The following is a 22531-nucleotide window of genomic DNA, read 5'->3' as shown; positions in this document are numbered from 1 at the left end:
TGAGCTGGAGAGAGTGCAGAGACGTGCAACTAAATTGGTTAGAGGGACGGAAGACTTAAATTATGAGGGTAGACTGTCAAGGTTGGGGTTGTTTTCTCTGGAAAAAAGGCGCTTGCGAGGGGACATGATTACACTTTACAAGTACATTAGAGGACATTATAGACAAATGGCAGGGGACCTTTTTACCCATAAAGTGGATCACCGTACCAGAGGCCACCCCTTTAGACTAGAAGAAAAGAACTTTCATTTGAAGCAACGTAGAGGGTTCTTCACAGTCAGGACAGTGAGGTTGTGGAATGCACTGCCGGGTGATGTTGTGATGGCTGATTCAGTTAATGCCTTTAAGAATGGCTTGGATGATTTTTTGGACAGACATAATATTAAAGGCTATTGTGATACTAAACTCTATAGTTAATATAGGTATGGGTATATAGAATTTTAATTAAAAGTAGGGAGGGGTGTGTGTAGGGATGCTGGGTTTTCATTTGGAGGGGTTGAACTTGATGGACTTTGTCTTTTTTCAACCCAATTTAACTTAACTATGATAGAAAGTTTGTGTAGCTGTAAAAATTCCAGGAGTCTGTGCAACCCCTAAAGTGATCCAAAGAATTGTAGAACAATGGAATAAACAGCTTTAAAGCAGTACTTTTAAACTGCAAATATTCATTTATTTTAGCAGTGTCAGACACACACTACATGTTTCGGGTAAAAACCCTTTTTCAAGTGACACTTGAATTTACGTTATGTGGATAAAAGGCTTTAAAGGAGGAGGAACGTCTGTTCGCACTTGGGGGTGCCAAATGTTTGGCATCCCCAAGTGATTGTATTGACTTACCTGAAACGCCGGGAAGGTGCTCCTATCAGCAGAAAACTACACTGGCCCACGGATCTATAAACGGAAGTGGCAAGTCGGGCATGGATCGGCACGGATTGAGGGAGGTTGGGCCCGGGTTAGGTGCTAGTCCTGAGTTTTTTCCTGAACGCTTAAATATTGCACTGATTTGCCCATCTTTCCAGTTTTTGCGAATTCGCATTGTGAACAAATTTTTGCAAATGAGATTGGTGTTTGTGTGAGTGCAAAAAAATGTGCAATTCTGTTTGCACATTAAATACACCACTCTTATCCAGCTTTATAAATATATCCATGCGCAGGGCAAATACATTCACTGTGTGAATCATTCTGTGCTGCTCGAAGTTTATAAATGAACCCCAAGATGTTCAAAAAACCTCTGGCACTTAAAAAACTTCTGGTGCTTAAAAGGTTCAGAAGAATTCCCAGCAATTTGATCAAAATTTGTATTTGCTAATTCCTGTTAAAATGTTTGCTGAGCGTCAGGAAAGTGCAAATAAATTGAATTCATGTATTGATAGATGGGTCAGTTCATCGGATTGTGTTCAGTTGTTTTGAGGAGTTTAGCAAATTCTATTTCTCACAATATCAGTACTCAATGCAACATTCCTGAGTACTAACACCTATCTGGATCCTTAATCCCTGATTTCAGACTCCCCAATAGAGAAACAGAGTAAAATTAGTCTACGCTTATATATTTATTTGTAAATAAATGGGCTGAGCATAATTAATAATACATTAATATTAGATTACATTATCTGGCATGCCATGGACAAGTCAATAATATCATTTATGTTAAAACAATGAAATTCGTTTCTAGAGTGATAATATGAGAAGGGAAACATTCATGAATGCCGAAAGAAAATGACTTGGAAATTAGGCGTATTTCAGTACCAAGTTACAGTTTAAGAGCATTATCCTCTGTGAACGAGGCACAAACAATTACCCTTATTCAGTGGAAGATTTGCTCGCATGCTGGTATTTTATTCTTTATGTAAGTCATTCACATTTTTCTATGACTAAGTGTATGCCAAAGCATTTCAGGTCAGTTTCAGCTTAACATCATGTGCAGGTTGTAAGAAATCCCTTCTAAGCAGCTATTACAGCTTCAACACCTTCTACAAATCATTTCGTTTCAATCAGTTATTTAATTAGATTAGATTAACATGACCCAGTGAAAAAGAGGGTGATGAACTGGCTGCATTTATTTTTTTGCAGCTTTTATGGTGTATACACATTGGATAAGTGAACCACAAAAGTACTTGCTTCTCTCTAATCATTTATAAGTACTTATTTTATTAAAATGTATATAAGGTGATGTTTAATGTGATATGCCCCTGATAAGAATATAGAAATATAAATACTTGCTTTTTTCTGCTGTACTAGCTTTGACAACTTCAGCTGATCTTCTTTTGGGAATATTCACACTGTTTATCAACCCGTGAACAGACAGTTGGTCAAAAGAGAAGTCTAAATCTCCTATTGAAGTGAATAAAGCCATGGATTTATATTCTGCTGAACTGTGGCAGGCAGTCTGACCTTTTGATAAATTCTCCCCTTTGGGTGGAAATATCTGGTGTCTGCTCTTCTGTTTGGCTTTTTCTATAACTTTGCCTTCTGATGGCCTAACCTGCTGTTTTTTCTAGATCGTGCTTGTTGGCTGCCTATCCTGACCAAGGTTTGCTTTAAGCTATGTGCATTTACTCTAGCCATTTAGGATGGCTTTCATAATATCTTTGGCTACTACAGGTCTATCATGGTTTCACTCGGTGGTATAACTTCAACCTTCGCTGGTCACTAGGGTTGCCACCTTTTCTGGGAAAAAATACCGGCCTTCCTATATATTCATCTTTTTTCCCTATTAATAACATTGGTATAAGCCATAAAAATACCCGCCAGGTGGCAACCCTACTGGTCACCCACCCTGCTCTCCCCCTCTCCATTTTCCTGGGCCTCCATACAGTTGCCCCCCCACCCCCTCACTATAGTTACACCACCAATGTCAGACTGGGATCCCAGGGGCCCACCAGAAAACCTTAGGCTGAGGGCCCACTTTCCAAACTACTGTACCTAGTCTCCTCACTCAACCTCTTTATTCTCCTAGTCTCTTTTCTCTACATACAATACTCTATTCGTCCATTATTTAGCCTCTTTGTTTCTATAAAGAAATAGGGAATGGCCATGAAATAGGCCAAATAGTTAGAAGCAAGAGGCCCACTAACCCCTGGGCCCACCGGGAGTTTTCCTGGTATCCCGGTGGGCCAGTCCGACAATGTACACCGCTGGTTTTAATTAACGCAGAAAAAGACAATTCAAAGCAGCTTTCCAATATACATTTATTGAATATTTTCACCACCAGGGCAGACAATAGAACAGCACAGGCAAACACAGCATTTATTTTTGGTTGCTACGGGTTACTGTAGTTTTGCAAACTTTGTAAATGTTATTACAACCCTAAAGTGACAAACTGAGCGGCCACGCGTATATATGTAGCTGTGAGTGTTTAAGTTCTAGTAATGAATGAAGCACATCTGCTTGAATCTCCTATTCTCTTGCTTTTGTCCTTCTTGTGTTGCGAAATAAAGTTCCTCAACTTGAAAGAAAAAAAAAAAACCTGTGCTCGCGTTTGATACAGTGACGTAAAGTTGCGGCTGTGCGTCATGACGTCGCAGCTGGGTATGGCGGCCTCCTCTTCCTGGTAACTGGACCGGGGAGGAAACAGGATAACAAAACGTCTGCGGCCGGAAATCTCGTAATGGCGGATTTTGATGAAATTTACGAGGAAGAGGACGAAGACGAAGAACGGGCGTTGGAGGAACAGCTGCTGAAGTATTCTCCGGACCCGGTAGTGGTGCGAGGATGTGGGCACGTCACAGTGTAAGGCCAATGGGGAGATATTGTGGCGAACGGGAGAGATAAACATGCGCATTTCTGTGGGAAAGGGGGTACGGTTAGGGTAGTAAGTAATATGTACAGGAGGGACCCTACCTGTGCCTAGGATTTCCCAAGCGTCATCCCCAGAACCCAAAACAAAGTACCTGAATGGTAAAGACTGCTGGCAATTGTATTCATGGTGAATATTGCCAAAATCAACCCTGCTGCCTTCTAAGGGCAGAGACGCACGGTCAGACAGGGAGAATAGTCTCCCAGCGACAAATCTCTTCTTCGGGCGACTAATCTCCCTGAACTGCCTCCCGACGGCTAGAATGTAAATCGCCGGCGTGATGGCAATTGGGGCATATCGTTTTTCTAAGTTGCTCAAAGTTGCCTCATGAGAAAACTTAGGGCGATTTTGGAAAATGAAGTGCCCTGAGTGCCACCCCGCCGGCGATTTAGGACAGAGACACACTGTCAGATTTGGGGAGATTAAGCCCAGCGACACAACTCCTCTTCTTCGGGGCGACTAATCTCCCCGAAAAGCTTCCCCACCGGCTAGAATCAAAATCACCGGCGGGATGGCACTCGTAGCGCTTCATTTGTCTAAGTCGACCGAAGTTCCCTCGTGAAGCAACTTCGGAAAACGAAGTGCTTCTAGTGCCACCCCGCCGGCGATTTTCAATTTAGTCAGCAGGAAGGCGGTTCGGGCAGATTATTCGCCCCAAAGTAGAGGAGATTTGTCGACGTGCGACTAATCTCCTTGAATCTGACCGTGTGTCACTGCCCTTAGATTCTAGCCGGCAGGAGGCAGTTCGGGGAGATTAGTCGCTCCGAAGAAGAGGAGATTTATCACCGGGTGACTAAATCTCCCTGAATCTGAGTGTGTGTCTCTGACTTAAAGGCACAGGGTCCAAGAGGCACAGACTGTGTGTCAGATCAATGAAACTAAACATGTCTCTGAATACTGATTTAGAATTGTTACAGTTCAGCTGCCTTTTTGATTAAGTTTACTTTTGGTATGTGATATCGTACTATTCCTAACAATATGGCAGCTGGTGTTTTTAATAGTGTTTCAGCTATTTGCCCCATTCCAGCTTGTATTTTAAAATGTTATCTGGTCTTTGGGGATCGCAGACTTAGGCAGCATAAAAACTATTGCTCTGCCTTCATTCGTTTTATTTATGTTCAGCCCTATTCGTTTACCAGTCTCGTTCAGACCACTGCCTGGTTGTTAAGGTAAAGTAAGCCCGATGTTACTAGATAGCAACTGAACAAAAGCTAAATAATTACAAAAAGAACTGCAGAATATCATGATATTAAAATTTAAATTAAAGGTGAACTACCCCTAAACTAATCCTACTTAAGATACCTACTTAAGTGTATCCCCACTAATTGTGGGCCTACAAGTGTTTTTTGGCTTCCAGCCGAGCTGCACACTGGAAGTTGTAGTCCAGGGATCATCAAACAGTAACATCAAAAAATTAGTGTTTTAATGTAATAAAAATATAATGCAGTGTTGCCCTGCACTGGTAAAACGACTGTGTTTGCTTCAGAAACACTACTATTGTTTATATAAAGAAGCTGCTGTGTAGCAATGGGGGCAGCCGTTCAAAGGAGAAAAGGCTCAGGTTACACAGCAGATAACAGATAAACTCTGTAGAACATAATGGTGATATCTGTTATCCACTATTTAACCTGTGCCAAATAGCCTTTTTTCAATATTCCCCATTGCTACACAGCAGCTTGTTTATATGAACTATAGTAGTGTTTCTGAAGCAAGCACATCAGTTTTACCAGTGCAGGGCAACAGTACATGATATTTTCATTACTTTAAAACACTCAATTTTTGTTGTTACTATTCCTTTAATGACCTATAATCCCAACTGAGTATCCACTGAAAGCTGTTGAAGAGTATGGCTCACTTGGAATCTGTTGACATTGAGAGGTTTATTTAATAAACTCTGGTCAAGCTTTTTGGGGGCAAAACTCAAGTTTTTTCAAGATTTATTAAGGCCTGATGCTGCAAAAAGTCACAAAAGTGTAAATCCTCCACCTCACACCTAATGAGGTTGTATATATGTCAATGGGAGAGGTCCCTATCATATTTTGAAATTTCTGTGGTCTGCGTTGGAATTAGAACGAAAATCCGACTATTTCAGGCTTTTTGGGCAGAAATATGAAAAAATCTGACTTTTTGGGAAAAAAGCTTGAAAAAATCGAGTCATTTGATTAGAGTTTTCGCTCATTTTTATCAAGTTTTTCCCCTATCCAATTAAATTAAGCTTTTTACATAATGAATAAGGTTGAATTGTGGATTCTAGTTTGGTCAGACTTTTTTAAATTAAAAAATCAGAAAAATTCGGATTTTGATTAATAACCCCCTAGATGTTGAACTCAGTGTCAGTGTTGCACATTAGATGTCACTGTTACAATCCTACAAGAGCTGACGAACCAAAGCTTGAAGATACATAGAAAATATTATTTTTATTACAAGGAGGGTTTTGTTGGTTAAGAAGCATGAGGTACAAGTATATAATCACAGAGCTCGTGTCAACAAAAATGCCCAGGAGCATAGAGTCTAGTTATCCAACTATTTTGAAGTAACATGTATATACAGGGGTTTTTAGTAAAAGTCTTCCTATATTTTACATGTAAAGGCAAAATACCTCTTCATGTAAGAGCTATAACACCCAAAGCATTTTATTGCTACTACAGGTAGCAGCAATCATTGCAGTATGGAGCTCTTCAAATTGCCACAAATAGCAAGCATTGTGAGACACTACAGGCCAGTGGTTGTTAAATAGAAGACTCTGCATATTTTTAGTTGCCAGTTAGGGCTACCGGCCTTCCTATCATCACATAAAGTATTGCATTTAGAGGATTATGATCATGGTGAATGCCCCATTTAGTAAGCTGATTAACCTCCATTTAGTTCAGTTGATTACTATTAAACCCCACTCATGGATGAATCTAATCCATCTTTTCCCCTCTTGGTGAGTCAGCCATACTGAAATGTTCAATCCTAGTGACCAAGGCTTCATTTTGCTGCTGAGCTAACAATTCAGTTCTAAAGGTGGCCATACATGGATAGATCCGCTCGTTTGGCGATGTCGCCAAACGAGTGGATTTCCCTCCGATATGCCCATCTTGAGGTGGGCAATATCGGGCTGATCCGATCGTGGGCCTTAGGGCCCCACGATCGGATCCTAGCGTTCGCAAACGGTCGGATCGCAGGACCGCATCAACGAACAGATTTTTAACCCCATCCGATCGAGATCTGGCCGACTTTCGGCCAGATCTCGATCGGGGAAGCCCGTCGGGGGCCCCCATACACGGGCCAATAAGCTGCCGACTCGGTCTGTCGGCAGCTTTTATCGGCCCGTGTATGGCCACCTTAAGTATCTGTATGCAAATTTATACAATGCCATTGTCCTTGCCACTCTCATAGCCTTCACTGGAAGTCAGATCTGTGGAGGAGGTGCATAAGACTATACTGTTCTGTAATCTACTATACCGCTATTTTGTTCAAGGGTACCAGTCATTTTTGTGTTGTTTCAGCCTTCCTGTAATCTTGAGCTTTCTGGATAATGGGTTTCTAGATAACAGATGGCCATACCTGTACATGTTTCAAGTCATTGTCATGCATGCCTATGATTAATTACCAGAGAGTATGAAACGCGTAAGGCGGAATACCATGTGGTCTGTATGCCTATTTTTTTTTTTAATGATTTTTGAAATAAAGACATATTTTTAAAATAATATTGAGTCATGGGATAATTTTTTGGTTTTGGATTGGTGTATCCTTTGAACTGGGGGCTTTATCCCAGTAACTATGGGCCCTTTGGACAGGCCCTTTAGACGTTAGCATCCCACTATAATTAATATATATTTTTTTGTATATGTGCTATTAATGTAGACATGATCTTGTGTTAATATGGGTGTGGTTTAAAGTGCGTTTGGTCTAAAAACAGGGAGTGGCTAACACTGGCTTCCATTATCGGCCCTCCACCATGTAGACCAGAAGAATTCCGGCCCGCGGAACCAGAAGTTGGATAGCGATGTTCTAGAGTGAATTATTTGCAGTGTAAACAGTGTAATTTAGAAATAAAAATTACATACAATTAATGACATGGTTACATAGTTAAATCAGGTTGAAAAAGACAAAGTCCATCAAGTTCAACTCCTCCAAATGAAATCCCGGCTTCCATACACACACCCCTCCATACTTTTAATTAAATTCTATATACCCATACCTAAATTAACTATAGAGCTTAGTATCACAATAGCCTTTGATATTATGTCTGTCCAAAAAATCATCCAAGCCATTCTTAAAGGCATTAACTGAATCAGCATCACAACATCACCCGGCAGTGCATTCCACAACCTCACTGTCCTGACTGTGAAGAACCCCCTACGTTGCTTCAAATGAAAGTTCTTATCTTCTAGTCTAAAGGGGTGGCTTCTGGTACGGTGATCCACTTTATGGGTAAAAAGGTCCCCTGCTATTTGTCTATAATGTCCTCTAATGTACTTGTAAAGTGTAATCATGTCCCCTCACAAGTGCCTTTTTTCCAGACTGCCATTTAGTGTATAAATTGCACTTATATTATTTTTGCCAAAGTGCATAACCTTGCATTTATCAACATTGAACCTCATGGAACATTACTTTGACTTTTGGCTTCAAAACCTTTGGGCTGGTAGAGTAGGTCAGTATGATTGTCTTTAAAGGAAAACTATACCCCCAAAATGAATACTTAAGCAACAGATAGTTTATATCAAATTGAATGACATATTAAGGAATCTTACCAAACTGGAATATATATTTACATAAATATTGCCCTTTTACATCTCTTGCCTTGAGCCACCATTTCGTGACTGTATCTGTGCTGCCTCAGAGATCACCTGACCAGAAATACTACAACACTAACTGTAACAGGAAGAAGTGAGGAAGCAAAAGGCAGAACTCTGTCTGTTAATTGGCTCATGTGACCTAACATGTGGTTTGTATGTGTGCACAGTGAATCTTACGATCTCAGGGGGCGGCCCTTATTTTTTAAAATGGCAATTTTCTATTTATGATTACCCAATGGCACATACTACTAAAAAAGTATATTATTATGATAATGGTTCATTTACATGAAGCAGGGTTTTACACACGAGCTGTTTTACTCAGTATCTTTTAATAGAGACCTACATTGTTTGGGGGGTATAGTTTTCCTTTAAGTAAACCGCACAGCAGGCATTTTGTTGCTGCTTTCTTGGGAATCTTGGCATCTGCTCTGTGTTTCATGGATCTTTATCAATATGTTGTCTGTGAGTTGATGTGAAACGTCTTGTGCAAAGTTGAATTCGTCTAAACACTCAAATAAAAAAAAAACAAAACACATTTACTGGTATGCAAAATGAAACCGTATAAAAAAAATATTGAGGGAAAACTGTAGTGACTTTAAATTTTAAAAAAAATATGATTCATTTATAGATAGTTTCATAATAATGATCTTAATATTTTTTTTTCATTGTTTTACATCCTCTGCCAAAATAAAATGTTCAAATAATCTACATTTTGCAGTCGAAGTGCAGAAGGATGATATCTAATGATTTTCATTTTTCTTTAGTTTTGGTCTTAGCAACAAATTTGAAGCAGAATTCCCTTCATCCTTAACTGGCAAGGTATGTGTCAAAAACACAATTAAAAGCTTTTCTATCTTTAATACTAGGCATTAGGCTTTAACACACATGTTCTCTTCCCCCACCACTCACCCAGGTAGCACCTGAAGAATTTAAATCTAGCATTAACCGAGTCAACAGTTGTCTTAAGAAGAATCTTCCAATCAATGTCCGATGGCTACTTTGTGGATGCCTTTGCTGTTGCTGTACATTGGGCTGCAGCATGTGGCCAGTTGTGTGTCTCAGTAAAAGAGTAAGTTGAAAAATTCTTTGCTTTTTCATTTATTCTTACAGCTTAATAATGTAATGTTTTAACTGCATTCTCATTGGTTGTTTATTTGTGTAACGGTATGTTGTTTTTTTATAAGAATTCTCAATTTTCCTTTAATACCCATTGGTTGTAGTTCTGGTTATTGTTGATGTGCAGAACATATTTTATCTGTGTGTTTATTGTTACTTTGACATACCTATGACTTGTGCCAGATTCTACTTAAAGGAGAAACAAACCCTTCACCAAAAAAAAACCCCAACCCCCCCCCACCCCATGTATTCCCACCCCCCGGGGAAATGCCCTTAACTTTTTACTTACCCCTCGGTGCAGAGTCACAGCATCGGAGTTCACTGCCGCCATTTTCCGGGTCTTCGGCAAACTGAGACGGAGACCGGCAAATCGACATTTGCGCAGTTGGAGCAATTTACTGGTTTGCGTCAACTGCGCATGCGTCAAAAAGGACGGAAATTGCCGGAAGAAGACATGAAGACCCGGAAGATGGCTCCGTGATCTCCGATGCTGTGACTCTGCACCAAGGGGTAAGTAAAAGGTATGGGGCATTTCCCCGGGGGGGCAGCTAGGCTGGGGGGGAGGAGGGAGGGGGGTCTACATGGGTGGGGGTAGGGTTTTCTTTTGGTAAAGTTTTTGTTTCTCCTTTAAAGTCAGATACACTACCCCTAAGGTCAGGAATACACGGGCGATTCCGCCGCGATCCGACGCGCTGCAATCGCAGGCGTCCAGTCGGAATAAGGTAACTAAATTAAATTGTCGGATCGTGCCGCAGCGTTGATGCACGCTGCGTCTGCATCCGATAGTCGTGTCGCATCAATGGCGCAATGATGCGACACGACTGTCGGATGCAGACGCAGCGTGCATAGTCTGCATCCGACAGTCGCATCGCATCAATGCTGCGGCACGATCCGACTATTGAATTACTTTCCTTATTTCCGTCACATCCAACGGGACACCTGCGATTTTGCGCAGCGTGTTGGATCGCAGCATAAATGACCATGTAGTCCTGCCCTAATACAAATAGTTAAATGGGTTAAGTAGTTTTAGTTAAAAATTGTAACATCTAGAGGCACATTTATGAAAGGTCGAATTTTGAAATCATGCAATTTTTTTTAACTTGCAAATTCGGATATACTAGAAATTTGATTGGGGGGGGTTATTTAATGAAAAAATAGAATATCTAAAACGAATATTACCGACCTGAAATCCTGAATCGAATACGAATTGAATTCGACTAAACTCAAATTCTTTTCTGAAAAAAAAAACGTGATTGTCAGCAAGAGTAGCAACATGTTCATAATGGTCCTTGGACCTCTCCCATTGACTTATACATGAACTCTGCAGGTTTAAGGTGGCGAATAGTAAAGGGTCAGGGTTTGATAAATCTCAAAATTCGAATTAAAATCCAATTTGAGTTTGGATCATTCACAATTAGAATTTGAGTGTTTTGACCATAAAAATATTCGAAAATTCAAATTACATTTCTGCAGAGATGGCTCCTATTATGAGCATGAGCAGATCTCATGTTTAAATGTATTGATGCTGAAACTTTGTGACGCGTTTTGCCTCTTTGTTTTGCCAAAGTTCTTGTTTTGCTTTTTTTTTTTTTTTTTTAATATAATTTCAGGACAAGGATTGGACAAAATGGCCAAGCGTATATGCAGTTTGGTTCATGTGATGATTTGCACTAGTTGATTGGTGTTCTGGCAGTCTTACTTCATTATCTTCCCATACATTTCCTTTCAGTAATGCTTAAAAAGTGTTCTCTTTGTACATTCCCCTTATTCCCACTAAAGCTGGCCATAGACGCAAAGATCCGATCGTACGAATCAATGTACGATCGGACTTTTCCATCTCCCGACCTGCCACTAACCATAAAGATCAAAGTCTTAACATTCCGATCAAATAAAGTAGTAATGAACAGATCAGCCAATGTTCTACCTCTAACAGCAATCATACGATTGTTATGTTTGACAAAGCTAGTGACAGTCTCCCACTGAAAATCGTACGATCGATATTATCGGCAGCCGACAGAAATTTTCTAACCTGTCCGATCGACCAAACGACCGATCTCCGCCAGACGAAAAATGTCGGGACTCTCCACACACGTTCCGAAAATCGTACGAATCCTCGTACGATCGGATCGTTGTGTCTATGGCCAGCTTCAGACTGTAAGCTATTCGCAGCAGGGTCCTGCTTCCTACTGTGTCTCTTACCACTTAGCCAATAACCTGGATGTCCTTATATAAGCTCTGTGTGTATTTATTGTATCTGTCATGAGACTTGTCCTCCCTTTGTGTACTTTTATACATTGTTCTTTTATGCATTGTACAGTGCTGTGGTTCCTTACATAACTTTACAAATAAAGTTATATGTATATGCATTCATAAATTTGAGGAACTACATACTGGCTACATACTGGCTCTTCTAACATTGAGCTACCCGGACGGAATTCAATTCAATTCAACACAGCTCAATACCATACTGTGTTTGGGGTGAATCTGTTGAACCATGCCACTATCTTTTATTAACTATTTTACATATTGTAATGCAGTTTCATCTAGATTGTTGTGGGTTTTTGACAGGGCAATTCTTTGACAGCAGCTTTCTCATTTTCCTTTACCCTCCTGGAATCCCCCTCCCCAATAAAATTCGCTCCAGTTCCAATTAACTCAGCTTGGAGTTGACAGCGCACAGACAATACATTTCTCCTTGGTTTGAAATGTGTGACTTAAGTCATGTCATAATATGGTTTAAATAAGTAACTTACTACTGATTATTATTCTCTAAAAGAAATGTGTGTGAATCTGTAAACTAATTCAAGAATTGGATTATCTGTTAAACTCCATAAAAAAAAAAATATCTGTATACAGTCATATGAAGTTTGGTAACCCCTCTTAATTCTTTGGAGTTTTGTTTATCATTGGCTGAGCTTTCAAAGTAGCAACTTCCTTTGAATATATAACATGCCTTATGGAAACAGTAGTATTTCAGCAGTGACATAACGTTTATTGGATTAACAAAAAATATGCAATATACATCATAACAAAATTAGACAGTTGCATATATTTGGGCACCCCAACAGAAATATTACCTAAATACTCAGTTGAGCCTCTTTTTGCAAATGTAACAGCCTCTAGACGCCTCCTATAGCCTTTGATGAGTGTCTGGATTCTGGATGGCGGTATTTTTGACAATTCGTCCATACAAAATCTCTCCAGTTCAGTTAAATTTGATGGCTGTCGAGCATGGACAGCCTGCTTCAAATCATCCCATAGATTTCCCATGATATTCAAGTCGGGGGACTGGGACAGCCATTCCAGAATATTGTACTTCTCCCTCTGCATAAATGCCTTTTTAGATTAGGTAGCAGGTGTTTTTCTTGGAATGCGGTGTTCTTCTTCCGCCATGCAAAGCGCTTTTTGTTATGACCAAATAACTAAAAATTTTTGTCTCATCATTTCAAAGCACTTTGTTCCAAAATGACTGTGGCTTATCTAAATGAGCTTTTGCATACAACAAGCAACTGTTTGTGGTGTGAGTGCTGAAAGGGCTTCTTTCTCATCACCCTGCCATACAGATGTTCTTTGTGCAAATTGCACTGAATTGTAGAACGATGTACAGATACACCATCTGCAGCAAGATGTTCTTGCAGATCTTTGGAGGTGATCTTTGGGTTGTCTGTAACCATTCTCACAATCCTCTGCATATGCCTCTCCTTTATTTTTTTTGGCCTGCCAGACCTGGGTTTTACTGCAACTGTGCCTGTGGCCTTCCATTTCCCGATTACATTCCTTACAGTTGAAACTGACAGTTTAAACCTCTGAAATAGCTTTTTTTAGCCTTCCCCTAAACCATGATACTGAACAATCTTTGTTTTTAGATCTATTGAGAGTTGCTTTGAGGATCCTTTGCTGTCTCTCTTTAGAGGAGAGTCAAACAAAAGCACAACTTGCAATTGGCCACCTTAAATACTTTTTCTCATGATTTGACACGCCTGCCTATGAAGTTCAAGGCTTAACAAGCGAATCCAACTAATTTGGTGTCACCAGTAATCAGTATTGAGCAGTTACATGCATTCAAATTTGCAAAATAACAATTGCACAGCCAGTTTTTCATATTTGATTTAATTTCATACAACTGAATACTGCTTCACTAAAAATGTTTGTTCAGAAAACACCCCAGTACTCCGATGTTCCTGGGAAATGAAAGAAATAACAGTTAACTTTTTTTGTTGAAAGTGGAGTAAATTATTATGCAGGCTGAGACGGGTTCCCAAACTTTGTTTGTATGTATGTGTATAGATACAGTGTGTATATATATATATATATATATATATATATATATATATATATATATATATATATATATATATATATCATTTTGTTTTCCCCTCCTAGAGGACAATTAATGCTGTATGGGTGGGCAGGTTACATGTGTGCTGGGCAAAGCACTACATATCTCTCAGTGTACATTGCCCTACATTTACCATATATACTGTATAAATGGCTGTTTATTTCCCATGTGGGTCCATGCAATTGCCATTGAAATTAATAGGGAGCAATTCCATGTGTTTTATTGGCTGCCCCACACTATGCTTTTATGCAGGGGTCTAAACCCTTCATAAACTGTACCCTGTTGCTCGTTAATTTCAAAAACATGGCTTAAAAAATAATTACAAATGCAATACATTTTACCAATGAGAATTCTGCTTATCAAAACTCTCAGCCATCTTGCTGTAATTTTGAATACTAACATTATTATGAAAGCTTTGCCTTCATTGTATTACACTGTAATCAAACATCAGAAGTGAGGAAATACTGCTGTCTTGTTGTTTTGATATAGAAAAACTAATTAAAACTTCCTCTGCCCGTAGCAGAAACAGAATATCGAGCCAGATTTATGCAAATCCTCCTTGGAATACTTACTGCATTTTTATGGCGCTGCTGTGTCTGGTCCGTCTTACTGAGCAATATTGCTTTAAGAATACAACTTCAATGCTGGTGCAGTGCTTATTGCCATTGCTCACTTTCCATGGGTCATTTTCCATGCAGCTCAAAAATGCCTGTATTGTCTTATAATCAGGAGTCATTTCAAGGGAACTTTCACAATTGCAGGAATCTGTATTAAACACAATACAGGCTGGTTTATTTTTTATTTATTTATTTTTATTTATTTTTTTTTTAATACAATATACACCGTTTGTAAAGTAAAATTACACTAAAAACAGAAGCACACAAAAATACATTTTATCATACATTATTTTCCTAAAGTAAAACTTTTACCTTTCTCACTAAAAGGTGGCAGGCAGATCTCCAATAAAGGAACATACCATTACAGTTATCTCTCTCTGGCATTTATGCTTCAAGTGTTTACATGGAAATCTATCTATCTATCTATCTATCTATCTATCTATCTATCTATCTATCTATCTATCTATCTATCTATCTATCTATCTTCTTGGTGTGCATAATTATCAGTCTGTGAATCTGTCCAAAATCTATGATGCCTCCTTAATATGTGAGAGCAGCAGAAATAAAGGGTGTTTCCATCAAAATACTGTAATTTTGCATGAAAAAGGGATCTTGGTTTAGAGACCTGCAATATATTGGGTACCCGCAGAATGGTCAGGTAGGAAGTTCCTGATTAACCAACAGGGCATGTGGTGTGCTGGTACCTACCTGGGGATCCAGCTATACTGTGCATTGTGTACCTTTCAACCCACCCCTGATGATCACTCAATTTTTTTCTCTTAACCTGGTTCACCCGCCTCCATAGTGACATTACTTCCGGGCCAAGGTGACGTCACTTCCAGTTTTGTGGGTTACCAGGTTGGATAGTAAGTAAACTCATTTCAGGTAGCACCCTAGCATTAAAAAGTAAAGTGTGTAAACAATTGAGACACACGCACACACACACACTGTTTTCTCTTGAGCTTTAAAGATTTAAATGCAAACTTTTTTGTATACTTTCCTTTTAACATTTTAAAGGGGTGGTTCACCTTTAAGGTAACTTTTATTATGTTATAGAACGGCCAATTCTAAACCTTTCAATTTTCATTATTTATTTTTGTAGTTTTATAGTTATTTGTCTTTTTCTTTTGACTCTTTGCAGCTTTCAAATGGGCATTGCTGACTCCCTTCTAAAAAAACAAATGCTCTGTAAGGATACAAATGTATTGTTATTGTTACTTTTTATTACTGATCCTTTTATTCAGGCCTCTTCTATTCATATTCCAGTCTCTTATTCAAATCAATGCATGGTTGCTAGGTTAATTTGGACCCTAGTTACCAGATTGCTTAAGATGCAAATTAAAGAGCTGCTAAATAAAAAGCTAACTCAAAGACCTTCAATAATAAAAAATGTATCACACTACACCATACTAAAAGTTATCTCAAAGGTGAACAACCCCTTTAAGTGCAACCAAATATGCACCCATTAATGTAGAATTTGTGGTAGCAGCGCTATGATACTAAGTGGGAGCCATGAATTCTGTGTTTCCACATGTATCTGATCTGTGTTGAATTGGTTTTCATGGCAGTGTGTGAAATAGATCAAAGAGCCTGCCATAACACCACAAGGGATAAGCAACTTTGCATTTGGCTCTTTTTTTTGGCAATTTCTTGTGTTGCGTATTACAGTATTTGTCTTTTTTAGTTCATTTTCCCTTTAACCTGGAAATTAAAAAAAGGATTCAGATTTGGTTCGGCTGGGCAGAAGGATTTGGCTGAATCCTGCTGAAAAAGGCATCACTAGTTTTTTATGAATCATCCTACTGTTGATTTAGCAACGGGTGGGCAGGCAGATGTCTGTTTCAAGTAGAACCTATTGCAATTTTTCTCCATTGATAGAGTAGCCTTTGAGAGTCAATGAGCTCTGTCAATATGTGCTTGTCAAGGTTACATCTCCATAGACTCGTGAGGCAGTTTGAGAGGTTCGTGATGCAAATGAACTATAATGCTTAAACAACTATTGGAATTTTTATGTCTGCTCCTTGTTCGCTTTTTGTTCCCTCCTTCTCCCTCCCAAACCCCCTTCACCGAGTCATTGAAGAGACATTCTGCTTTATAAATTGAAAGTTGCATTGTGCCAAAGACCCTGTACAGATTTACGGAGAGCTGAAAGCAGTTAGATCATGTTCTTTTCATGGTGCGATTTAGAATCAAATCGATTTGCCTCCAGCCTCCAGCATTCAGATGGCAATTGGAACAAAGCTCGGGGCTAGACAAGGGACAAAATGACTGAACTGAATGTTAATTACACTCCCCAGCCTTATTTTCTTTTGATTTGGAGGCTGACTGGCAACAAATTTACACAAAGTGTGACTATAACTGCTGCCCTATTTTCTTTTAAAAGGAGAGAAGCTTCTACAAGATCTTTGTGAGCGACAACATTGAAAAAAAAAAAAAAATACTCTGGCGGGTGTGTTGTGTGTGTGTGTAAATCGGGGGAAATGTGTTAAAGTAACTTTATTTATTTTTTTTGTACTGAAAGAATATAAGCACATGAGTCAGTTTTACTTTGAGATACAATAAATTGAATTGAAAAAAAAACCCTTATTTTTGTTTGCACAAGACCTGTTGAGTGCTGTACTTCACTGGACTGTGTATGTACTTGATACTTCTGCGTTATTTTCTTTGTTTTTTCTTGTGCCAAATTCATTGGGGATGAGGGAGAAAACACTATTTTTTTTCCAGGGAAACCAAAATTTTAGCACAGATTCACTTGTGAAAAACCAACCTGAAGTAATTATTGTGATTCTTGATACGTTTTTGTTACTGTTAAAGTCAAGAATGAAATCAATGTTTATGTAATAGTGTTGCAAGTTTTTGTTAATTCCACTTTTCCAAGTCATTATAGGCCTATTTGCATACAATTATATGAAGTTGTTTTAAGTGAACTCAACCATTTCAATGTATTTTCTCCCAGGGGAAAGTCTATTGCCTTTTTAGTTACTATTTAACGCTAAAGCTTTCATATCAATGGCCACCCTGAAGTCATTGACTGTCCTCTAGTTTTCCTTTTCTCATATATAAATAAAACGGCTGCGCCGTGTTTTCTCCTCTTTTCAACTAGTCAAGAGTAAAAAAAAAATCCTCCCCCATTTGTCTTACAGACACGAAGATCGATTGAGAAGTTATTGGAATGGGAAAACAATAGGTTATACCACAAGGTGAGTGCCGCGGGGAGCAGCTTCGCAGAGATGAAGTCTAAATCGCACAGTATGGAAACAGATGCTTTTGTTAAGCTTAAAATATGAAAGGTGGATAAATGGGGCTAGTGTGTGCGCTGCAATAAAACAGAGCTCATTATTCTTCTATTCCTGTCCCTCTTTTCCAGCTGTGCTTGCACTGGAGGCTGAGCAAAAGGAAATGTGAAACGAATAACATGATGGAATATGTAAGTTAAAGGGAGTTTTGTGAATCTCTCGATTAAACAATCATTAATTTTGCCTCTGATCTTATTCTTTCCATGATTATTAATCAGCAAAAGGTGTCAAGATTTTAATCACCCGAGCGGAAGGATTTTATACAATTCACAGATGCATATGCCCGACTGATTTATAAAGATATGAAGGGCTTAAAGACTGAACTTTGCTGTGCTGTAAAAAAAAAAAAAAAATAATTAATTAATTGCAAAGATAAAATAGCCCAGGCGTTCATTGATGTAGTGTGAAGTTTTGGCTTCTGTATGAAGAATAATCCCAACTTTTGGCTGCACAGCAAGTATGAAAGTTGATTAGCATTACATAAAGTGGCCATACCCAAGTATGGAAATAAATCTTATGCTTCCTATTCTGGCTGTTATGCAACAGAGAATAAAGGGAAAAATATTTATCTTGGACATTTAGGGGGGGAAAAGGTAGTATAGGTTTTATTTATTTTTTTTATCCTAAAATGCCGCCAGATCAACAATTTTTTTTTAAATTATATTCTTTTAAATTGGTTTGTAATGATGAAGTTACCAGTAGTATTTTTTAAAACGATTTTTAATATATTTTGTGTGAGAGGGGTGGTTCACCTTTAAAGGACCAGTAACATAAAAAACAATTTTTTAAAAAATGTGTTTCTTTGTAACGAAAGAAAAACATGAGTTCCATAAATGGAATTACTGATTTACACTTGCACTTGAACAGTGTCCCCATGCTTCAATTTAGTATCAGCTTTTGGTTAAGCTGATGGACACATGCGATTTTGAGTTTTTGTGCTGCTTTCCCATGCACTTTATACAGACCATATACAGGGGAATAACAGTGCTTGCACAATTTCCCTGCAAGTTGATGTCAGGCATTCACTGTGTGTGAAACTGAAAGATATTTTGTTCAGCTTGTATTGGTATGTAACACTGTGTGGTGGATAGAACCCTTAGGCAACAACACCCATGTAACATAACCTTACTATTCATTTAAAGGAACAGTTCAGTGTAAAAATAAAAACTGGCTAAATAGATAGACGGTGCAAAATAAAAATGTTTCTAATCGTTATTAGGCAAAAATGTAATTTATAAAGGCTGGAGTGAGTGGATATCTAACATAGCAGAACACTACTTCCTGCTTTTCAGCTCTCTTAACTCTGAGTTAGTCAGCGACTATAAGGAGGGCCACATGGGACATAACTGTTCAGCTAGTTTGTAGTTGATGCTTAGCATTCAGCTCAGATTCAAAAGCAAACAGTTATGACCAATGTGCCCCACTCAAGTCTCTGATTGGTTATTGCCTGATAACCAATCAGTGGAAACCAAGAGAACTGCAAAGCAGGAAGTAGTGTTCTGTTATTACACATCCAGTCACTCCAGCCTTTATACATTACATTTTTGGCAAACTATTGAAAAGTTTTTTTTATTTTGCACAGTCTATTTACCCAGTTTTTATTTTTATACTGAACAATTCCTTTAAGTGTTTTGTACTGCCAGTAATGTATTCTTACAATATCTACAATATCTGCTTTCCCTAGGCATGGTCAGCAAAATACTTTACTTCCTTAGAGTCAATATTAAAATTAACTTCCAAAATAATTTTGCAGATCAGGGAATTGGGGAACTTTCACAGGACGGTCCATGCATATTATTTTAACATGGAATGTCACCAGCGGGGACTTTTTCCTCACTGCTATGAAGAATATTTAACACCTTAAAGTAGTGCTGTGTGTTATCCTGCTGACAACACACAATGCCAGCATAATCATTAGTGTACTCTGTGAGCAAAATAAGTGATCTTACAATGTAAATTTATAGTTTCAACCACAATAAAATTGTGTATTTATCTGGCCCTTTTTGGGTGGCACTGAATATAAAAAGCAAAGTTTTTAAAATACATGCTGAATTTTTTGGTTGGTGTTTTAATTTCCACCCCCAGTTCCATGACCCTTAGACTAACTGATGCATTATCTTAATAAACACTCTGTATATTAGCATTAATGAATATCTGACCTACAAAGCTTGCAATCTTCCATTTGAAGAAGTAGTTCACTAAAACACAGTTTCACTATTTTAGTTTTCTCTTTTTACCAACAGTGACCTACTGTATTTTATGAGAGATAAGCTGGCCATAGATGTAAAGATTCGTAATCGCGAGACCACGATTATCTCGAAACGATCGTTTAAATGTACGATTTATCAACTAAAAAGACCATTTCAAGCAATATTGCCAGAAAAACGGAGGGTAGCTGCCTGTTTGTCCCTGCAAACATAGATAAATTGCACTGGGACCAATACATTTTTTTTTAACCTGGCCAATCAATTCTGACAGATGTCGGCCGAAAAATCGTAAGCAGCACGATCGTTCGATTCCCACTAACCTCACGATAATTTGATGGATTGGTCAGATTGAGCTGAAATCGATCGTTCACCAACGAAAGATTTTTGCGTCTATGGGGACCGTAACATCGAAGCCTTTTCTTCAGGCTGCTAGCAGCCATATCATTTATTAAAACTTTTATCAGTAGGTGCCATTGTACGTTGGACCTAACATCATCAACTTCTAGTTTCTTCTTTGACCTCAAGCAAAAGCCCTGCAATAGACCCCTTCACACTCTCATTAATTAGTTTTTAAGGGCTCTGATTAGCTGCAAGATATAGTTGTATTGTGAGGATGCTATGAAAGGGATTGTCCTTTTGTTTTGGCATGCAACTGTGATGAACTGTATAGCTGAGGTTGTCAGTTAATAATTAGCCGGTGCTTACTTTAACAGATTTAATGACCTCTCAACCATATGTTTGTACCTCTCTTTTCATACTTTGTATGTGTTGTTGTTTATTGCTCTGCAACACCCACTGAGCAGCATCTAATGGTTCCCAAGGTAAAAGGAGCTTTATCTAACTTGGTGTTTGTTTGATTTGACCTTTTTATTACTTTACTCCCTTTTCACTTAAATATCTTTAAAGTTTAAGTAGGTAATAAATGTCACAAACGTAGAGCTAATATGATTGATCTGACGCAGTTTCTGACTAATTGTTGTTTCTCCTTTTCAACAGGTCATCTTGATAGAATTTTTACCAAAGACACAGATTTTTCGGCCAGATTAGCATTGTCTGTTTGTAAGGACTTAACCGAGTATCTTGTATTTCCAATGGTGCCTTGCTTGGTGCTTTTCCAGTGGTGACATTACAATGGTTCTTCTAAATCTCTTGTGGGTTTTTTTCCCATTCCCTCCTTTATTATTTTTTTTCTCTGTATAATCTAATGGATCTTTATTGAGTTTTGCCAAAATCTGTTTGATAATCTGTGCCTAAGCAGATATATTTTCACAACAAATTTGCACGTGGCACATGCCAGCCTGTGCAGAATATTTGAGGTCTGTTTATGTTTTTCCCCCCGTGTGGTTCTCATCTTTGGACTCTAAACTGATGTCGGCGGCACAGAATTTTATTTGGTCACATTTTGGGAACCAATATGTCACTGCACCATTAGAAATCTCAATCTCCCTACAAGATGTCCTGTCAGCTGGTTCTGCAGAAGACCTGAATCTAAGGGGGTTATTTATTAAAGTCCGAATGCCAAAAATCCTAAAAATTTGTTTTTTTTACTATAAAATCCGAGTTTTTAATGGAAAAATAAAAACTCAAATTTTTCGAGATTTATTATACCCCGAGGATGGAAAAAGACAGAAACCGAAAATCTCTGAACTACGGAGGTTGCATATAAATCAATGGGAGAAGTCCCGAAGATATCTTGACCTGCGCTGGGTTTCATGCAATAATCCGAAGATTTTGTGGTTTTTGAGCAAAAATCAGGTGGAAAATCCAAAAATTTGATACAATTCGACTTTTTCGGGTTTTTTCCTGCACTGGAAATTTTCTTGGAAAATGTATTGATAAATAAGGGGAAAAAACCTGTGCGGATTTGGTCGGGTAGTTTTCAGAAAATGATGAGATAAATTTGGACTTTGATAAATGGGCCTCTAAGAGTTGGAATTATTGCTTTTTTTCCCACCATAAAGTAGATTATCCATGGAAATACACCGTGTGCATGTTTTTAATTTGCTGGCACTCAGGAAGATGTGGTTCTGTCAAGAGAACGTGTGCTGGAGGGTCTTGGTTCTTGAGTTTTAATGCAATTAAAAACTGTTGTCGTTCTGTTACCTAATATTGTTTCTATGACTGATTGTTCATAATTTATCGAATGCTGCGCAACAATAAATCCGACACAGGGTGGTTGCTTTGAAACGCACACACACAAACGTACACATGGGTTTTATGTTTACATTAGGTTTTATGTACAGATTAAACAAAATAGACGGTCCTTGTTATTTTGGGCCTTATCACTTATCACAAGTAATACAATTTATTCACCGATTGTTTCTATAGTGCATCAACTATTGTGGTATGTAACGTAGCATTTAAATGCCATTTCTCTG

General features: G+C 38.4%; 1 protein-coding gene across 1 annotated transcript; it reads left to right on the top strand.

Moving 5' to 3' along the window:
- The first annotated feature begins 3525 nt into the window (after positions 1 to 3525).
- Positions 3526 to 22255, top strand: chic2.S (cysteine rich hydrophobic domain 2 S homeolog). The gene is given in 6 exon segments (NM_001093064.1): positions 3526 to 3727; positions 9343 to 9397; positions 9492 to 9647; positions 17794 to 17850; positions 18018 to 18077; positions 21150 to 22255. Coding segments are annotated over 6 exon segments (501 nt in total). The 5' UTR covers positions 3526 to 3605; the 3' UTR covers positions 21201 to 22255.
- Positions 22256 to 22531: the final 276 nt, after the last annotated feature.

The sequence above is a fragment of the Xenopus laevis genome, chromosome 1S (assembly GCF_017654675.1).
Source record: "Xenopus laevis strain J_2021 chromosome 1S, Xenopus_laevis_v10.1, whole genome shotgun sequence".
Taxonomy (NCBI): Eukaryota; Metazoa; Chordata; class Amphibia; order Anura; family Pipidae; genus Xenopus; species Xenopus laevis.
Note: the sequence above shows the minus strand (reverse complement) of the source record. Positions and strands in the feature narration are given on the sequence as shown.